The sequence below is a fragment of the Diabrotica undecimpunctata genome, chromosome 1 (genome assembly GCF_040954645.1).
Source record: "Diabrotica undecimpunctata isolate CICGRU chromosome 1, icDiaUnde3, whole genome shotgun sequence".
Lineage (NCBI taxonomy): Eukaryota > Metazoa > Arthropoda > Insecta > Coleoptera > Chrysomelidae > Diabrotica > Diabrotica undecimpunctata.
The window spans coordinates 172922776-172945180 of NC_092803.1; the positions used below are offsets into that span (position 1 = coordinate 172922776).

General features: G+C 32.1%; 1 protein-coding gene across 4 annotated transcripts in view; it reads right to left on the reverse strand.

Moving 5' to 3' along the window:
- Positions 1-1088: 1088 nt before the first annotated feature.
- Positions 1089-22405, reverse strand: part of cora (erythrocyte membrane protein band 4.1 like coracle) — a 90847-nt gene continuing 69530 nt past the window's right edge. For 3 of the 4 annotated variants that reach the window (XM_072520583.1, XM_072520585.1, XM_072520582.1), the window contains 4 exons: positions 18709-18930; positions 13870-13977; positions 7569-7778; positions 1089-5183 (listed from right to left, as the gene is read on the reverse strand). In XM_072520583.1, coding sequence (XP_072376684.1) covers positions 5004-5183; positions 7569-7778; positions 13870-13977; positions 18709-18930 — 720 coding nt within the window. In that variant the 3' untranslated portion in view covers positions 1089-5003. The remainder of the gene's footprint in view (positions 5184-7568; positions 7779-13869; positions 13978-18708; positions 18931-22405) is intronic. The other variant, XM_072520584.1, reaches the window with a different exon arrangement.

The following is a 22405-nucleotide window of genomic DNA, read 5'->3' on the forward strand; positions in this document are numbered from 1 at the left end:
ATAATTATTTTTCTTGAAAAACGTTCTAATTTGCTTTGTGCCGATCGGAGCCAGTCAGTGATACACTAGAAATTCTTAGCCAGGTGCGCATGACTCCCATAGGAGTCAAAAATTCAAATCACATTTTATAAATAAATATACACTTTAATTAATTAATTTAATATTATCCTCCACCTCTCGAAAAAAGTCAGCAGCGAATGTATTAAGCATATCTTGTCCATACGTTGTATAGCTCTACCGGATCTGAGATCATCTTTCCATCATGCTTTAAGGATGCTGTAGGTGCTTATTTTCTGATACCACTAATTTCTTTAATCTTTTTATGAAAGTTTACATCGTCATGCAGAGCAGGTGTGATGGGAGAACTTCTTGAATTTATCCTTACGGAAACAGATTTAACATATTGTTGAAAGGACACGTTTATTGGTAATATAACTACATTACTCGTTATAAAATATTGAGGTAGGTCTGTCGAGCTGATACCGATTATCTATAAATACAGCAGCGATTCACATGCGAAATGTCCAATTTATATCTAATAACTGGGTTACTATTGTAGTTGTAGACATATTATATTTCTGCTTCGTTATCAGATTTGATATGACCGTGAAATATGTCTTAAGTGGGTTAATAAATAATTTCCATAAACAATTTTTATAACAAGGGAATTATTTAAAATTCCCCGTTCCAGAGAAGAGAAATACACGTGCATACTTCACAGTAGGTCCGCTTCTTGACATCCGGAAATTACCCAGTTTTCTCATCCTTCTATCCTCCATAATGCAGAGTATCTCATCGGTCATCCATGAATAATTTTTTTTGTTGTTGCTGGTTTTATCAGGTTATTGGAAGCTTTTTGAATGTCATCCGGAGATTCGAATTGTTGTAGATGTAGATTGTTGCTTGCACATAGTTCTGATACTATTTTTTCTCTAATCGTTGGCTCCCTTAATTTATCGATGTTATATCAGAGTTGGTATTGTATTTTGAGTTTTAGTTCTTAAATTATTTAAACCTGTGTATAGTTAGTAATCATTTATGTTTTGTGATGGATCTCATGCAGATGGTTATGTCAATAACACAAAAAATTATTTTATTCAAACATCTTTATTCAAATAAAATTAAAAAATAAAACAAATGTGAATTATGTACGAACAACTATACCTAAAATAAAGCAATACTATAGAAAAATTGCTGTTCAAAATCCGAATTCTGTATTAGACAGGGATAAAGTAAAATACGACCATCCTCAGGTGCATCTACTTTGAGTAATACCACAAATACATTCATTTATATAAAAACTAAATACTAGGTAGTTTGTTTCAAAGCAGTATTACTTATCGGCGAAAAATAGTTTGTTATAACCGATAAGCTCTGCGGAAAATGTTAAACATTAAGGCATCAACTAGTCATCCTTCTAAAAGTACATAATTTGTAAAATCTACAAATACAACTGAACGTTATTAATGTTAATGTGCAAATACATCGATTGAAACTGCTATAAAAAAATTGAAATTGCAAAAATAATATGAGTGTTTGGCACAAGTGTATTTATTAATAGATGGAATTCTAGCTGCACTATTTTTGAATCTAGTCCAGCAGCGAATGAACTTAAATATTTGTCTCATTGACGAACTTAAAAATTGTGTAGATTGCACAGTCTGCTGCACGACATGGTTGCATATCACTCAGAATACGTGCCCAAATAACTTATTTGGTTGAGTATATCTACTTCAAATTGTTTAATTTTTTTATCGTTAATTTCTGGGTTCTAAAAAGTACGCAATTACTGAAATTTTCCCTTAAACATTCACTTATGTCCGCTCGTTCGCTTTTTTTTTCGTTAATAAAGGCTTTGCCACAGCTATAAATATTGTTACGGTATCTTAAAAACAAAAGGAAAGCAAAAAAAAATGCATTTATGTACCTCATTTTGCTTCGTTTTAATCAAAACCTTTGCTATGCCTAATACGAGCTAGTTCATATTTTCCAGTTAGTAAATATTTGCAACATTTTCAACACATAGAAAGACAACTAGTTATTGCGTTATAAAAAATACATGTCATGGTTCATATATTTAAAATTAAATTTGTAAGTTTCAACATTTAGCCCAACAAAGGTATATTTGGATTAAACTGTTTATTTGGATACACCTATAATATGCAAACCAATACGCAAAATTAATAAAGATCGATTAAATGACAAGCATGTTATATATCAGTTGAATGAACCGCGGTTCATCTCATAAAATCTACCCAATTCGGGACTCACCTACTAGTTCTATGAATAAAAAGGGCAAACTATACGAATGAACGATTCTTCAAATCAGAGAAAACACTGTTACAATTTATTAATTCACACTTAATTGATTACAAGGAGTGTTGTTCGATCATCATCATTGGCATTAATGTTGTCATTTTTATTTACAATGAGTTTAAATGGTCCAATGTGTATTTATCAATGTTAATCATCGCTGAAAATCGTGCCCCATGTATATATGAGGTACTAAAGTGAAAGACTTCTATAGCTTCATCAAACAGGCAAGGAGTTTTCATCTTTTCCCCGAAGTATTAGTCAAAGTTATCATGTAAAGAACCATTCGTCAGATCAGTGGCCTGTAAGCTGTTAGCTCGGCCGGTTTATGCGATGGCCTATTTTTCACGACCTAAGTTATATTCACTATTGAGTTATGAGTGGGCCGAGACCTTTAATTTGGCCTGGACTAAGGAAGATAACTATTACTGAGTATTCCATTTTTGTTAACTTTAATAAAACTTGGAAACTCATATCACTCTCCTCTCTTTACAACTCATTTATTTCGGATAAAAATATGTTTAACAATTGTAAAATTCATATGTTATCATATCGCTTGATTATGTCAGTAATCTTCCCCTTGGACACCGAATGATAACTTTTTTTTCTTCAAATCTTCCTCCTTTTATTATTATGTATCTTCAGTTTTGGTTATTCAAGTTTCTGTATTGTATGTGGTTATAGTAAATATCAATACTTTCAGTTATGAGTACTGTGAAATCATCAAATATTTACCAGTTTTTGATATTCATTTCTGATATCATTTAATCGTTTTTTATAGTTTGTACGTAATGGTCTACATAAAATCGAAGGAATTGAGATCAGACTTAATTTTGTGGCACTTATTGTCATTAACTATGAAACGTGGAGGTCTCTTATATTCTAAATTAGCTTAAAATAGCTACCATAAATTGTCGAGAACAAATAAAATTTTTCAAATATCAACATCATATTGATAGACACTTTATTATCAATAAGAATATGGAATGTGGTTAAGACATAAAATTTTTGCATACTCTATATTTTTTTAAATCTTTGTTGAACACATTTGTTGTTACTTTTTGAGATTCATACAATTAATATTTTTTAAAGCACCTTATGCAGTATGCATGTATTTTTTTATCGATCAGCAAAGCATCTTTAGCTGGTAGACCAAGCTATATTATACAGTTTTCAGTAAATTATAAAAAAATACAGTTCAACTTATGAAATGGCCTCAGAATTTACGTTATGTATACCTTATAGGTGAAATGGGTTCTTCTTTGTTATAAAGTATATTGTAAAGAACATTCATAAAACGGCATTAAACCACCGTCGATTGAAAGTGAGTCAGTTAATATGACATCAAAAATAAAAACAAATTTGTTTACAATGAAACAAAACAAGCGTTGTAGGAACACTTCGTACCTCAGACAAAGCTACAGTCAAAGCAGTGTACTCTAAGGGGAGAATCATATCAAAAAATGATGAAGATAGCTACACTCACAGTCACTATGCGTGCGTACTTGGTAGTTGTAATTGATTATATCAACAAAAAATACCATATTTTCCAAGTTACTACTTTGATTTGCTAGATCTCACGTACCTTACTCCTCAGATGTCTTCTTTTTCCACATCAACTTGAAAAAGTCGTTCGGAGGTAAAACATTTAATAACAGTAATGCATAATAACTATTTTAAAGAGTTAATGGTTCAATAAATGAGGCATCGAAGATGGCCAGCCAAAATAACTTTTCTTCGTTACAATGGGTATTTCGGGAAATATCCGCTAGGAGCTTTAATAACACATTTTGAGTTTGTATAAATTTTATTCGACGATACAAATTTCAGAAGTAATTACGAATAACCCTAGACACTCTTAGTATGACATGACATGAGACAGTGAACAAACAAATCAAAAAGAATGTGTTTAAAATTTGTAAAATTTATACACATATTTCATTTTTTATAATATTTATTGATGACGAATATAAAACGATATTTTGAATTATACAAACGCTAATTCTGAAACCATTATCTACATTTATTGTAAACTGTATTAAAATTTACTGAAATACTCAAGTCTATTGTTTAAACACACATTTAATACATAGAAGTAAATAAGTTATATACTAAATATATATAAATAAAAAATTGTAGAAATAGTGTTTGACACGAATATAAAATTGTATATAAACAAAAAAAATCTCACCTATACCTGCCCAAATCAAAATATACATAAAAATAAAGAACAACCTGTGATAAATATTAGAAAATAAAATTATTTTAAAAGCTTAGATGTGAAGGTTAATTTAAAAAAGACATACCAAAGCAGATGCTTTATGTTCAAAATTATCGTGATTAGGTCAGCTCCCGGCAATACTAAAATATTTTTCTACATTTATAACTGCCAAAAACGCATACCAACTTTTTTTTAAACAAATATTACATTAAATATACATACAAAGCAGATTTTCTTTTAAGAGGATAAACTTCGTGTTCCAAGCACGATTTTTACATCAATAAACACTTTCGATATTGTAAACATATCTGTTAAATAATTTACATTTAGCTTTGCAAAGGGGGTATGCCTAAAGATTTAGTTTGTGGGGAGCTAACCAGTGTAACACCTTTACTTGTGCTAATCGCTCTGGAATAAAAAATATGTAAAGTGTACACTATTTATATATAAAAAAATAATCCCGCACATGTTACTGTGTGGTCTGTTGTTGAATCTCGATCTTTTCCACGGTCATATCCGGATTCATAGCTGTTGCTTCTTGAATAGCTTCGGCCAGAGCTTTGTCATGATCGATTGGATCTCCATCTGATTGTATAGTTATCTTTTGTTCCACTCTCGTTTCGACTACCCCGTCTCGTTCAGTTTTATACTGAAAACATATAAAGGTTGTACACTTTCGACTGCCTAGAGAGAATGATAATCGATTTATTTTGGACGGACACAGATCACTTTTTGGTTAGTTTCCTTTAGTTAGATGTAATGTTGAATTTTATAAACAAATAGATAGGAAAAGGTTGAGGTTCTACTTTAAAAATACGATTTCAAAATTTCAAACATTCAGTTAAACGCTTTAAGTCAGAATTAAACATCTTGAACGAACAAACAGTAACAAGATTTAATTATTGATTTATTATAAGACCCAGTAAATTTGGAGGTTAGACATATGATTAATATAAAAAAATGCAACGCTGCCAACCTCTTCTAAAATCCATCGTTACAGGACATTAAAATAAAATTAAGGGTGTTACATTCAATGTACGATTCCTTGAAAATAAACTCTTAGTAATGTTTTAAATTAATTGTCACTAAACATTTATCAATTTAAAATAACAAAAGACAATAACATCATAACAGATCACAGCAAACTCTGGTAAACATATCTTATATACTATATTTCTGGCGATTTTAACTTCCATAATACGTTTGAAAATACAGACTTAACTGGATCACCAATATTGAAATCAGAAGTGGAAGTATATTATGCTCAGGTTAAAAAAATAGTAAATCTGTGACAACGTAAATGTGGAAATAGTTAACTGTGCAATATCAAGAACTTATGTATATGTAAATGCTTTAATAACATATACGATTCCAAAGAAACACAACGCCAGTCGTTACGAAGATACTCAAAGCGTATTATAAGCGAATTTATAACAAATGTGAAGAAAGAACGGGACACACTCAGTTCGGTTTCAAAAACGGTTTAGGAACACGAGAAGCACTTTTTTGCATGTAGTTATTGGTACAGAAATGCTATGACCAGAGAAGGAATGTCTTTATTTGCTTTATTGATTACCAGAAGGCTTTTGACAATGTAAGACATGTGTTAATATACAGTAAAAGCTCCTTATTCGCGCTTCCTTCATTCCCGTTTTCACTATTCGTGGATTGAAAAAATGCGATCCAATTTCTATATTCGCGGACTAAGATTTCTCTATTCGCGGATCAAATCGGTACATATACCTAAATAAAAAGCAATCGGCATCCTTTGTTAACGCGTCAGCACGTGGACTAATAAAAAAATAAAATTGACCTTATTACAACTACGCATAGATTGTGTTTTCAAAAGCTATCGGCGTTGTTTGTTTGGTTCAACGATTCCTTTGAAGTAAGCCGCTTTAGGTAAAATAGTCTTTTTGAGAATGTACGCAAACAGAATGTTTAGGTAAAATAAAAGCCGCAAAGCGTGTTTTATTGTTTTACTTTTTCATTCGTTACAAAAATTGTGATCTAGTAACACGTCTCTTCCTAATTTATAATGAAGAACGAGTTTCGAAGCGAAAAAAATCAGTGTTACCGCATAAAATGAAAATAGAAAGGCTTGATCGCTTATGCCTTGGAGAGTCGTTTGCATCCATATCACTTTCATTCAATGTCAACGAATCAACTGTACAATCGATAAAAAAATCCGAAGATAAAATAAGGTCGTTTGCAGCTTCAACATCACTGTCAGCGAAAATTGTTCCTGATCCAGCAATAGAAAAAATGGAAGTGGCGTTGAAATTATAGATCGAAGACTGCAACCAAAAAAGGGTGCCTTTGAGTGGTCCAATAGTCTGGGAGAAAGAAGGCAAAGCGTCTTTACGAACATTTTAAAGAACTTAGTGGTAGTGGTGGCGGTGAATATACAGATGAAAGATATGAAGCATCAGAATGTTGTTTCAATCAATTTAAGGAGCGACAATCATTGCATAGCATTAAAATGGTTGGAGAAGCTGCCTCTGCAGAAACTCCTGCAGCAGAAAGACATCCAAAAGAATTTGTGAACCTGGTACCTGGTTGAGGATATACACCTGAAGTATTTAATGCAGACGAAACTGCACTGTTTATGAGGAGAATGCCAAATAAGACAATCATTTCTAAAAGCGAAAAGTATGTCACTGGATTTAAGGCAGCACTGGATTCAAGACTTGGTCGCTAAACCGTATTGAAGCGTTCGAAATATGGTGTCTCGGTAAAATTCCATGGGTTGACCATATTATAAATGAAGAAGTCTTAGGATGAGCAAAATGTACCCAAAGAGAACTTCTAAATATCGTTAAACAGCGAAAGATCTCATATTAAGGCCGTATTTTAGGAGGCAACAAATAGGTATCATCTTTTAAAAACCAAATGGGCCAAAATTGAAGGTAGGAGTGGAACAGGTCGCAAACGCCACTTAAGGTTTAGAGACATAAGAAACTGATGCGACATACCTGATATCAGTACAATAATAAGAAGATCAGAACAAGGATCCCTACGTTCAAATACTTACCGTTATCGTTTCTACAGTTCTGGTCTTAGAACTGATAGTTTGTGAGCTGATGATTTCACCAGTGGCACTGTAAGATCCATCGTCTGATGTCAAGTTGACCTTACGCGCTTCGGTAGCTACCACTGGAACGTTCGTCGTAGAGTGAATAATGGTCGGATCTCCACGGTAAACAATACTTTCCGTTTGTACTATTCCTTCTGGTATGTTGTCCTAAAAAATAGGTTAAAAATTATTTACAAGTTAATTATTTTAATTAGTATACAGAAATTGACATTGAATATACGAAGTGCATAGAGATTAAGCTATTATGAGAATACCAAAAAGTTATTTGTTTAGAAGATTAAACTTAAGAAGGAGATAAAATTCCAAACAAAATCAGTAGCCATCAACTTAGGTACTACTGAGAGTACCTTATTTTTTCAAATTGTTGTTTGTGAAAGTCCTTTTTATAGTCCAGGTTTACAAAAATGTGGTTTTATATTAATCGTAATGGGACTAAGTGAAAAAGCGTGCGAGAGATCTATGTCCAGCAGCGGACTTTGGAGGCTAGATGATAAATCCATTTTTTAATGGCTTATACTTTAATTTAAAGTGCCATTTTCTAGGTTACCTACTATTGTAATGATTTCGCATTAGATATTGCTTCTGTATTTTGTTCCTATAGTTTCTTGTATTTTTCTTTAATAATTGTAGGAAATTATCTTGATTACATGGCCTAAACTTTACACTATCCTTAATTAAATAATATCTATAAGTGGCCTTTTCATTTGGGTTTTTATTTATCATTGGTATTTCACACAGTATAAAATAACCTTAATATTCTTCGTTTAGCATTGCTGTATTTGCTCCCTAGAAGAGGCATTAATCTCAATAGCATTTATGCATATGACTCTTTAATTGGTTGACAGAGAGTTGAAAGAGAGAAAGAAAAGAGGAGATCTAGATTAAAGACCAGTGGCTTTCATAAACTGCAGATAATTGTTGAATGACCCAATCATATATTGATCCAATCTTGGTTTCCATTTTTATTCAAATATTATTTTTTGTTATTTTTTCTCTGAAGGTTACAATTTTCCGTGATTTGTTATTTATAACGCATCAGTTGTATTGAGATAGATGTAACTGTCTTATACTACCAACAACAAAGAAATTTAAGAAGAAAAAATATTTACAACTTCCCAATAATAACTGTTCCGCTAGGTAAATTTAAATTAATTGTTAAGAAAACCACAAAAATGACGAATTGCAATGTGATTATTGAATGTAAGCAGTGCTTTCATGTAACGTGGAAGACTAGATGATTATTTTTGAAGCTATGTCATGGATGATGAATGAAAAACAGTAATTAAGAAAATTGTAACAATTTCAAAGATACATTAAACATTAAACAGATCCTCGAGTTTTTTATTTTACCAACCCATCCAGCTACTTCTTTTGCTGGATAATTTAAGAATTCTATACCTAATTACGCTACTTAATGGAGAAAGTAGACGTGAAGATCCTGTAGAATTCGAATAAGAAGAAACTGAACTACGAGAAGGGTAATAATGTGCATCAGTCAATTGTTCTTATCGCGGACATTTTTGAACAGGCGTAGATAATGCTCCAAGAGCTCTATATTGACATAAAAAGAGTGGGTTGTAAATATTTGGGACATGAGATCAGACAATCAAACAATCGAGCTGAAGAGAACAATAAAACAAGTTGGGGCCGCATTGGGAAAGATGAAGGATATTTTTAGGTCAAACATTCCAATGTGTCAGAAAAGAAAATATTTAATCAGTGCATTACTATACGTAAATTATTAGGAGTAGCAGCCGTTATTGAAAGAATAGCAACACTAAAATATAGGCGGGTCATGTAGCAAGAGCAGTTGCGGATCGGTGAACGAAAAGAATTTTGGAATGGAGACCTCAAAACCAAGCTAATCTAGAGGTCTATGTTTAGCAGTGGACGTTGGAGGCTAGATGATAATGATATCATGAACCGTCAACTATTAGGGAAATAAATAAATCCAGTTGCTAACCAGAAACAGATTACATGGACTAAACAACCTACATGAAGAAATATGTAAATTTAGTGGTCAAAAGTTTGTAATTCTCTTTTATAAGCTATTAACACAGGTAAGACGAGAATGCAGTTTACCTGAAGAATGGAATCCAGGTATAATATGCCTACAAACACAAGAAAAAAGCATGCTTGAGTGCTCCAATTTTGGGAGGGATTTTCGTTCTTAATAAGGCTTACAAGATTTTGTTCCTGATATTTTACGTAAGACACATATCATCCGTTAAACATATGCTAGAAAAAACTGCAGATTTTGGCATAGACTGGCACTATCTTAAAGTTATGATACTATTGACAGGTCCCAATTATATTTGGATATGATCGACTTAGGACAGCTTACGATATTACTGATAGCTGAGAATTATATTCAGCTTTGGTAGGCTTTAGAATATTAGAATTAACAAAAATGACAGTGGAAAGTCGAATGTGTAAAGTGCGAGCACAAAGGGATATTTCAGAACCTTTAAAACTAACAAGTGACTATGCTAAGGAGGTGCAGTATCCTACACGTTGTTCAACCTAGCGTTGGAAAAAGTTATGAAGTATTCGGGAATCAACTTAAATCTACCATCTACAAATCATGGTATATATGCCTTGATTTCATCGTAATTGTAGGAACCTGAGATCAAGAAGCTGAAGCTTCCGCACGTATCAAGAATTCTCCTACTTTAGCTCACAGGGATCACTAGGACTATAAAAACAATAAATCCAAAAAAATATGAAAGCGAATGAGGGTGACTAACCGCTGGTACTTTAGCGACCCTTCACTACGAACTAGAAGTATGTCAAGAGAAATAAAATGCAAAACTTTATCAATCGATACGACCAGATGGGAACCAAAGACAATATCGAACGAGATGAGGAGCTGCTGCAAATTTTTGAAAGAAAAGTATCGAAGACCATACGTGGCGGAGTTAAAAAATAGGGTCTATGGAGAAGGTGCTATAATTATGAACTATATAGACTTTTTGGTTATGCAGAGATAGTAAAAACCGTCAAAATAAACTGCCTGAGATGGGTAAGCCATTTTAACGATGGAAGTGATCCAGTTAAAATAACTAGTCTAAATAAGCTGGTCAGGAGGAGAAGGACGAACTAAGTTCAGATTTCTGGGCGATCTGGAGAAAGATTTAAAAAAGATTGGAGTCATTGGAGAGTCATCAAATTAGCCTATAGGATAATAAATTTATCATGGGAATCACGACTCAGAACCAGATGTTTATCGCGATAAGACTTCTCAACCTCATCACGATTGATGTGGTAAGGTCAATATTCGTGTTTTTTAACACGTTTCGAAACGCCCTTGAAAGTAATTTCCTCTTCCATAGCAATTTGACAATCTTAACAAGAGTCATTCATTTTAATAGTAGCATTATGCAATAGCCCATTCTAATAGAGTTTGGTTGTTTCACCCGGTGGGCAAAGTAGTCCCCTTTTTCGAGCTGAAAAAGCATGTTCCTCTTAGGTGAAATTTCATAACATCGACCTTATGTCATCACCTTAATAAATATAACCATGATTGTCGTCTAATTTAAAGCTTTTTAAACCTATTTCAGTAACCAATTTCAACTCCTTTTTAAAATGTTTCACTGATGATGGTCAGACTGGACCGAAAACGTTTTGGAATCATTGTAATCATTTAGACTAAAGAATACGACAACCGAGGTGTGTTATTTGATTGATATTCAGTTCATCTTAAAACGAGAATAATGACTTTTGATGGCAAAAACTCTTTCTTCAACGCTTCTGTATGCTCATGCTTTTATATGGGAACATTATGTTATATTTTTGTTTAACGTATATTTGAAACTTAGTACATATATCAGTGGCTACAGATGATATGATGGTAGGTAAAACATATAAAATAGAAGCACGATAAAAACAAATGAAACATTCAAAATTTTGAAAAAACAAATGAAACATTACAATTTTTAACATTTTCAGTAATTGAATCCGATTTGGATGTGAAAGTATATGAAATAATGTTAACACAACCACAAATAAATTTCAAAATATATTATTCATATGAAACCTAAAATAAGATAGATATTCCGTTTATACTAAATACGTCTCAATAATTAAAAGCACTACAATTGAAAAAAATATATCGACTAAATTTTTCCTACAAATACAAATCGTAACGCCAAAAAAAGTAACAAAACGGCCACAACATCCATGCAGAATTCTTCATAAACACACAGTGATGGATCATGCTTACTTACATTTTATACAACAGTTTTTTTTATGAGAACTGATCAATAAATATCTGATGTGTTCACAACCTTCAATTTTCTAAAAAATTTAAAAAGTGTCTGTTGAAAAAGATGAAGAGAAAATAATATTGTTTTAGTCCACATACCATCAAACAAACTAGTAGAAGAAAAAACTTCTAAAAAAATTGTTTGGTCTATGTTTTTCTTCATCATGTCAAACATTTTCACAAAACAGTAAAATATAATTGGCAAATAAAACTGCAATTAAAAAAAATAAACAGAATAGATTTTACTTGGACATAACTTTTTCTGGGCTTGTCATCTTGTACTAAACCTAGAAAAGTTCTCTGTCATGATTGCAAATAATAGTCACCCATCTTCACTACATTAGGCCTTCCTTGGTACTTTGGCTCCATTTATTTTATAACCTGGTGAAACATTTCACAGTTCTTCAATTATTAAGCTGAGATATTTTGGAAAGTACAGAGTCAGATCTCAAGAAGGGAAGTTTAAAGCTCATTGAATACTCCACATTTTTATACTCTTGATAGTCTAACATTTTTAAGGCGGTTCAAGGTGTCTCATTGACCTCTATTATGAAAACGATTTTTTTCATGTCTACGAATATCAGGACGACCAAAAAACGTTGTTCAATTTTGCTTTCGATAATTTTGCAGAAAATACATAAGCTAAATAATATCTGATTCTGTTTCCTTGTTTAAGACCTTAATAAACTCCTTCATCGGTTCAAATTTAATACGTTGCATGAATTTGAGTTTTTGTTTCTTTTTTTGCATTCCAATAAAACAAAGTGCCTGAGGCCAACAATTTTTTTTACTTTAACTTGGATCCCAGATCCGGAAACTCAGAGATGAATCTTTGAAAAGGTTGAAATTTTGATCATTGGCTTGAATTCCATTTGTGTAATAAGTTTGTTGGATTATTTCTCTATTAACATCATAACATCTAAACTACCATGTTGCAAGAGTTACTGGGAATAGATGTCCTTATGGGAGCCGTGAGACCTTGTCGCGGAAATCCACAAGGGACTTTTCATGCTTGGTCATTAATTTTGTAGGATAAGCACGATCGAGTGGACGCCAAGAACGACTCGACTCTTGGTATAAGGCTACAACCAAGTTTGCTTAACATTTTCCCTTTATCCTACGTTCTCTTTGTATAACCGTCAATTCCCCTGCTTCTCGTGGAAAGAAGAATGGACAATAAACAAACAAACAACAATGACGATGAAGTTCACTAAGAGCAGAAAAAAGCTCAGCCAGCGAGCATAAGGTGTTTTTAAGTACCCGTCGCGCCAGAAGTCGCTCGACAGAACGATCCCTTTATCTTTAATATCTACAATATAGCAATAGATTTATGTGCTCAAGAGTGTCCGAAAAAACGTCCCAATTTGGATAACATATTTATTGCCTCTTACGGCCAAGTTGCACTAAAGACTCTGGAATCTACAATTTGTTAGTTCGTAACAGTTTTACGTTGCAAATAGTCTCTTAACCAACTGGTAAAGCACAACAAAATAAGCACCAGCTAGGAAGAACGAACGCCATTGAATATCCCCATACGTTGTTGAGGTCACGGCAACTGCAACGTCTACTGGTGCAAATACCGATCATCTTAAAGCGTGTACGAAGATGAAGATCTGTGGTGGTTCTCTCTAGCTGGCAAGAAGTAGAAGCATTAAAAAATTGCCTATATTCTTGCAAAAAGGGAACTTTTATTTGACTAAATCCATTCTACGGTATTAGAAAAGCTGCATCCGTGGAAGTTGTCAACAAATTCGAAAACAAATTTAGTGCAGCTTACTGGGAAAATATTTCTCAATATTTACGCCTACGAGGCCCAACGACCCCTTTGAAATTTACAATTTAGAAAACCTTAGAATTTTTATTATATTTGTCGTATCAACCTAATATACAGGAATATTTAGAATACATGTAAATTATTTTCACATCAGAAATTTATTTATTTTGTACAATATCGATATAATCGTTATACTCTACCTTGTAAATAGGACTGTTGTAATATGGATGATTGGGATCGTCAGGCGGATCAATGGGTGTGCCTGAATCACCTGAGCTAGTCGAACTAATGCTGTCTCGTCTGCCCAGCTATATAAGCCATGCATTGTTAGAAATGAAAAATAAAAATGTTGGTTAACAAAACAACGATGTAGTTGTTCCAAGATAAAGTTGAATGTATTTAGCAGGTGCTGACTATGTCGGTTCTTTATGAAGTGCCAGCTTTTAAAATAGAAAATGTAGTTTAAAAGTATATAATGAATTTTCTGGTTGATTGTGCACAATTATGAGATTGGTATTGTATATAGATCTTGTTTGTGTTGAGAAGAGTTAAATACTCCATTTGTAAACCATTTACTTGTGATATATTATTACGTATTACTCTTAATATAGTATTTCAGTAAAAGGTGGCTTCAATTATCGTCTACAATAAGTACACTATTAAATATGGTTCTGAATTTACTTAACTTCTCTTAGTAGAATTTTACGTTTTAATTATTATATTCGTTGGAAATTAACCACAATTGTACGTCAAAATATTTTATAATTCGACTTTTTTTTCAAAATTTTCAAAATAATTTTTTTTGAGAAAACAAAAAAAATTAAGAGTAGATACAATGCTCAATTCAACTTCAATTTTTAACTGCGAATTTATATGGACATATTAATTTTATATTAAAAGCAAAGCTCCTTGGAACTTTGGTAGCTTAAGGCCAGGTTCCTCCAAAAACCGTGTTTTTTTTAAATAAATTTTATTTATATGTAGTACATAAGATATTTGAAGATCAAACTTTTTGCAGGTGAAAGTAGATAAATTAAACTACTTGAAATTGTTTTTGCTTTTTTTCCCAAGCAGTCTGAAAATGGCTGCCCAAACTCATCTGATTTACTGGTGGGTGTCATAATTTCTTGGAAACGAATTATCCGAAAGCAAAAAACAAAATGGTTTCATATTCTGTATCGAATTGGCTGTGGCCGGTACTACAATGAAACATTTTCACCGAAAAAAAAAAAAACAAAATGGCGGACTTTTCATTTTTCTACTCTTTTTTGCACTTTTAATTGTATATTTATTATTAAATATTATATATTAAATTGTTTATAACTTTTTAAAATAACAATGAATATTTTTGGTTGTAGCACCGACCATAGAGAGATATCTAAAGAGTAAAATGCCGTGGGGTTCATCTTGATAAGTGCATTAGTTTCGAAATACGAGCGACACCTAGTCGAAAAAACGTGATTTCGTGAAAAGCCCATTAAAGTAAACAGCTGCCGTCACCCAAGGCGTACTTCAAGGTCGCTCGGGCCTTCGGAACTAATTCTATACTATTCCTAAGAGTATTTTCTAGTAATTTTTGAAAACATTTATATTTGGGCAGATTGCATATAGTGGACAATAGGAAGGTGGAGAGAGTGGCAGAGAACGAGAATTGCTTATTTGGGTCATATATTTCGAAATTCCAAGTACCAGTTCTTAAAGCTTATTACGGAAGGGAAGATAGAAGGAAAACGGAACATCGGAAGAAAGAAATACTCATGGAAAAAGACAGTTAAGATTTGATTTCACGTACAGTGCGTGTATCAGCCTTATACATATTTCGCCCTAATAGGGCTCCTCAGAGATGGATATTCACAGTCGCTCTGAACGTAAAAATAAATCTTTTCTGTCTTAGGAAGCAACTCTAACATGGCTTCGTATACTAATTCGTAAACTAATTTTCGAAACCATACTCATGGCTTAAAAACATAAGGGATTGGACAAACCTCGATGCCCATGCACTCTTTAGCCACACAAGACCGAGAGGAGTATGTCAGAATAGTCGCCAAGATCCACTAATTGGATAGGGCACCATAAGAAGAAGAAGGACAATAGGACTGAAGTAAAATACGGAGAAGCTGGGTACGACAAACTATTCAATATCAGAGCACTTTTGAATAAATTATCACAGACTTTTCGTCAATACTATGAACCTGGGCAAAATCAAAGTGAAGATGAATCCATGATTCGATTCAAACGACGTCCGTTTGATCCGACAATATATGTCTCATAAACCCATAAAAGGTAGAACTGATGTATCTGGGCATATAACACAATCTTGAGATATATTTAGGTATAAGTTGGTACAGTCGTAGAGAAAAATCTGGGACACCGTGTTGTTATTGATATGTCTAGATGCCTTACTGGTGTTACTCAAAAATTCATTTTGATAATTATTTTACCTCCTTACCACTTATACATGAATTGAAGAACACCAACGTGTATGTATGCTTGTGGCTTTGGGCGTAAGGGTTAAAAATGATTACCTAATGACTTCACCTCTGATAAGGAAATAGTGAAAGTGGAATTTGTTTGGAGAAGCGACAAGGAAAATATTGTTTTGTTGAAGTAGAAGGACAGAAAAGGTATATACTTATTTAGTAATTTTCATAATCCTTCAGATAATTCTACCGTAAATCGTAAATTCAAGGGTGGGTCTTTTGAAGAAATATTTTGTTCTCAATTAGTAAAGGACTACAATAATTCTCACGTGGTATATGTAGACAAAGCAGACGTCTAAAGTTATGTTATGAAATAAATCCAAAAAGCAAAAAGTGGTATATGCGTATTTTTTGGCATTTTGGCAGATGTGGCACTCGGGAATTCACAGATTACTTTTTGTAAAGAAGGGAAGGATCTGTATTCACCCTAAAATATTTTAGGTTAGTTGTGCCACAGGTACTAATTGAGTCGAAACTGTTAAACAAGTTTGGAACATTTTGCCGGTAAATTACAAAAATACGGTCCACTAGAAACCAGATTGACATCTACTGATCACATGCCAATTTATAGCAGATCACGCCATTGTGGACTTTGCAGTACAAAAGAAGAGCCGCTTAGTGTAGGTGGCAATGCTCTTCATGTAATGTAGGAATTTGTCTAAATGACAAAAGAATGTTTTGCGTTGTACCACAAACAGTGGCCCAGTGGCCCAGTAGTTTCATGATGAAACCTTTGTTTTTAACTTTTTGTAAAAATCAAAAATATTGATCTTTTGTCATGTAATATACATTATAAACAAGTTTGTATTAAAAATTATTCAAAAAAGGAATAAGCAGAGAATGTTTAATGTTGAAAACAAAAGTACGAATGAATTGGAATATTAATGTCAATTCCACCATTAGACAATATTATATTTAAGGAGAAGATTTATGAAAAAAAGGCACAGTGGGCAAGCTAATTTTGTGTTAGTATTTGCTTCTTAATAAAATTAAAAAACTGATCATTTAAAAAAGTTTTTTCTTTAAATAAATTCCAAACTGGAAAACATAAACTAAGGACGCAGTTTCAATGGAAAAACATGGTTTTTGATATGGGTAACTAATATTTTTGTTATTTCAATTTCTGAAGACGATGTCACATTTTTAAAATCAAATTTAGAGAAAATTTTAGAGTTAAGTGATTTATCAAATGAAACAAAAATTGTCTTTTTAGGATTAGAAATTGAAAGGAAAGTAATAGTTTAAATGTTAGCCAGAAAAATTTAGTTACAAAAATTGTTATTCGTTTTAACATGGTAAATTGCAAGATTAGTAATATTCCAATGGAACCTAAATTGAATTTAGAAAAAGAAGATCAAACTTAATTTAAAGTCCCTTATAAGGAGGTACTTTCAGGAGGTTTAATTTTTTAGAATATTTCAAAATAATTTTAATAGTAATCATTGGCAGCAACTTAAAAATGTAATTCGTTATTTGAGCTATACTAACGAGTTGAGCTTAATATACAATAAATTTACTAAAAATGATAAATTTCTGTTCATGCATACGCTAACTCAGATTTTGCCAGTGATGCTAACGACAGAAAGAGTGTTTCTGGATATGTTATTCTTTGTAATAATAATTATAAGTTGAAAACTGGTGTTCTAAAGAGCAATCGGTAGTTGCTCTTAGTAGCAGTGAAGCCGAATATTCGGCTCTGTCTGCGCTTATGACTGAGTGTTTGTTTTTAGGTCAAGTTTTAAAAGAAGTGTTTGATTTTCAATATCCTATTAAAAATTTTTCAGGACAACTAAGGTTGCATAAAAATGGCTCAACCGCTCAAAACACATTGATGTAAAACATAATTTCCTAAAAGATATGGTAAATAAACGAAATGTTGTTATTGAGTATGTTCCTATAAATAAACAGTTAGCTGATATTAAGACCAAGGCATTGCCTGTTACTCAATTTGAATTATTGAGAAAGTGTTTGAATGTTTCTAAAATTAATGTTTAATTTCACAGTTTATTAGTTTATTGTAATTTTGTTTGCAGTTTGTACTTAATTCATTTGTACTTTTGTAGAACTGAGAAGGGTGTTGCTGTACAATTCAGTACTATAATTATTTTACGTATGTTGGAAACACGGTTTCTTTTTGTTGATTACTGATGACTTACTTGTCACTTGTCACCAGTCTCAGTACTCTATACACTTGTACTTGAAAAACAAAAACAAAACAAACACTTATTTCTTTTCTAATTAAATATAACAATAGTGTTATTACATATTATTAACCTGCGTAAACAGAATGCTCTTACGGTAAAGTTTTATCTATATAATATTAATTCATTCAATCTACTTAGAGGCAGTACCAATCTTAAGATTTCGTTTTAGGCCATTACATATTACTGATTTCTAATGTTTTGGTTTACAAATGGAGATACACATGAATGAATTTGACAAATACCCATTTTAAAACAATTTGTGGCAAAATTAGTAAAAACCAAAATCAACCATACATTATAAATTTCATAGTTGAAAACTGAAAACAAAAAATGCAAAACAAAAATAAATATTAACCTGATCTCCGCTAACAACCGTACTGGTCGTTTTAACCTCCTGCGTAACCGTTCTTTGTTCTTGCCGTGTGGCGCTCGACGTCATCGAATGAGCTACAGTTTTCTCCTCAAGTTGTTGGGTACGTGCGTTCGTACCCAAATCCTCATGGGTAGTAGCCGTTCTGGTGGTAACAGCGCGTGCGGTGACAAACGGTGATTTGCCATCGTCAGACGGCACATCCGCCTTTTTATATCAACGAAAAATAAAAATAATGTAAAGGAACAAAATAAAAATCAAAAGAAATAAAGTAAATAAATAAAAAAAAGTAAAAGTTAAAACGCGTTAATGATTGCATTGTTGCTGTTTTTTTTCTGCAAGACGTTAGAACTAAAATGTAGCTACGATTTGATTGTCTCTTAGTTGAAATGATCATTGTGCTTTATTTGTATGGAGTAATACACAAAAGAAAGTAACAGGTTATGGATTGATATTACAAAGAAGTGGGAAAGTAGATGTGGAGACACGCAATATAGTCGGAGTAGAAGGTATCCAAGGACAAAGCGGTTTTCAGACTGGACTATCATATTTAGATAGTACATTTACATTACAACAACTGGCAGAAAAGACATTTAAAAAAAATTTGAAGAATTACCTAATTTGATGAATACTTGCAGACCTGGCAAAAACTCGCGACAACGTGACAAGTGATAATACAAGATGTTTGGGGATCCCCCAAAGTCTGGTTTGAATAACATTATATATAAAAGCCACTGATAAGCAGTATAAAGTTGGGAGAAAAAAAAATAACACGACCATTTGAAATATTTAAACGTTTGTTTAAATAGTTCACCGTAGTGAACGGTGATAACCACACTGACTTTAGATTATATTCCACTAAATATATATATAAAAAAGATAGGTCCGTAAATCTTGAAAACACGGATTTATAAAAATATTCTAATAATAGTAGAAATAAAATAATTCTTGGAAATTCTTATGATAGTTTTTACTACGACTGAAAATGTATAGATCTTTTGTTTCCAATATCTATACACAGTCATAGGATAAAGTATGGAACCAAGTCAAAATCTTTGAAACGAAAAAAAAAGAAGATATTTACGAAACTTTACTCGCAAGTACAATGACACATAACTCATCTTCTGTCATACTGTCTTGTGTTACTACTCTACTTCCGGTTTTACCGGAAATACCTTCAACTTATTTTATCTAAATATATATTACACTATATTTTTTGCAGATTTTAAATGAACTTGTTATTAATAATTCATGCATACCAAGTTTGGTAGAAAAAAAATTGTTAAAACGAGAAATAAATCACTTTAGAGTTACGGTACTATTATCGTATCGAATGCTAAAAAAATGACACATTTTCAACAATTTTTTTTCTATCTTATTTATTATATATGCCGTAATAGTTTACCAGAAAAATTTAAAATTCTTAAAAAAAAAAAATGGCGGACATTTGAAAAAATTGTTCGAAAATTGATCTTTTTTCAGTCACAAAAAATTTATTATATTTTTTTTTTGGTCGAATTGTAGTAAACTACCATGGAGAAAACTAAAACAAATAAAATGCATCAAGGTTTATTAAAATCGACCGACTAGATCCGAAGATTAACCCTCCTCTCAAAACTACATTTTTAAAACTGGCAGACAGTTAATCTCCGGATTAGGTCGATTTTAATAAACTTTGATGCATGTTGTTTGTTTTGGTTTTCTCTGTGGTAGTTTACTACAATTTGACCAAAAAATAATAAATTTTTGGTGTCTGAAAAAAGTCGAAAAAAGGTCAATTTTTGAAATTTTTCCAGACATCCATTTTGTTTTTTTTTTTTAAGAATTTCCAGTTTTTCTGGTAAACTATCACGTAAAGGCACTCATTTTTTTAAAATCCTCGAATTTTATGATTCAGATTCGTTGTTCCAAAGATTAACCGTCCACCATAGAGCAGTAATTTTTGGCACATCTTTAAAATTCAGGAACAATGGAAAGACATAAAAAAAAATTGTAAAAAGAAAAGATACAAGGAAAATTGTTGAAAATATGTCAGTTTCAGCATTCTAGACGGTAATAATACGTTAAAGGATAGGTAAATTTATTCTCTAACACCAATGAGAATAATAATTAAAAAAAAATCACTTCAAATGTTAAAAATGATCGTAGTTCACATCCATAGGGTCATCCATCTAAGATACAATTGATTCAAGATTATCAGACGATGATTTAGACCATCGGATAGAGTTTTGCGAGCGACTGCGATTTGTAATGACGAAGATTTTGCAACAGTGTTTCCCGATGAGGCAACTTTTTGTTTAAATGGTTAACAGTTAACCGCCATAGCTCTAGGTATTGGTCAAATGAGAATCCTCATTGGATTCATGAAGTACATACCCAGCATCCAAAAAATTTAATGTTTGGATGGGAATTGTCCAAAATAGGCTTATAGATCAATTTTTTATAGACGGAAACGGGTGATAAATATTTCGATTTACTAAATACCACTCTTCCACTATTATCGACGGATTAGAAATTTTTTTAATGCGAATTTTCCAAATAGATGGATTGAACGTAGTGGATTGATAGAGTGATCTACTTGTTTTCCGGACCCTAACCTTAGATTTTTTTCTTTGAGGTTATCTTAAATATCAGGCGACAAACATGCTTGCAGGATTTTAGACAAAGAATTATTGATCAATGTGATTGAAGAGTGACTCAGAAATTTATTAATATACTTGCACATTGTAAGGAGGTGAATGGTGAGCGTTTTGAACATTTGAAGTGATTATTTTAAATTATTGCTCGTTTTAACAATTTTTTTTTTACCAAACTTGATGTTAAGAATAAAAAGTTCTTTTAAAATCTGCAAAAATATACAGGGTATCCCATTTAAATAAAATAAGGTGAGAAAACTCCTGTGAAACCAGAAGTACAGGAGTGACAAAAATATGGCATCAGAAGCGTTGTGTGTCATTGTACTTGCGTGTTAAATTTTCTTGAATATCGTGTTTTTCGTTTCAAAGATATTTGTATCTGGTTGTATATTTTATCCCAACTCTGTAGAACGGCAAGAGTGTGGCACAATGATCAGTTCACTATTTTAAATTAGGTTGAAATGGTATATAAATAAAAATTATAAAATTTGAACTGATAACATTTCTTTCTTAAAGTATGTTCTCGAAGTTAACAATTTTTTCATTAAAATTGAATCGAAAACTGCATTCAAATATTTTTCAAACGCGTCTGATAGAGTTTGTAAAGTATGAGAATCTGTATGTTTTATCTTTTCGGTATTAATTTATTGAGATGTTAGTACCATAGATTTAGTCGTAACTTGGACTTCGTTTAAGAGTTATGAAGGTCATTAGCTACAATTTGTAAAATTAGTAGTTCTTAAAGTATAGAATGAGAAATTGGAAGGATTTTTATCAGTGTTGCTTCATACATAATGCATTATTTTACGGCAATAAGGGGAATTTAAGAACAACAATTTTCATTTTTATCTGGCAATGTTATTTTTTTAATTACTCTCGAAAAAACATCAAGAAACACAAGTACACGACAGTCCTAATATTGTCTACTGAAAACATAAAATTTGCCAATTTTGGAATTTTAGAAAGTGAGGAATAGAATTGATATTTTTCATTCAACCGCAGTGTTTTGTCAGGAGAGATGTTCAGCCATGAGTTCTGCCGTCTTC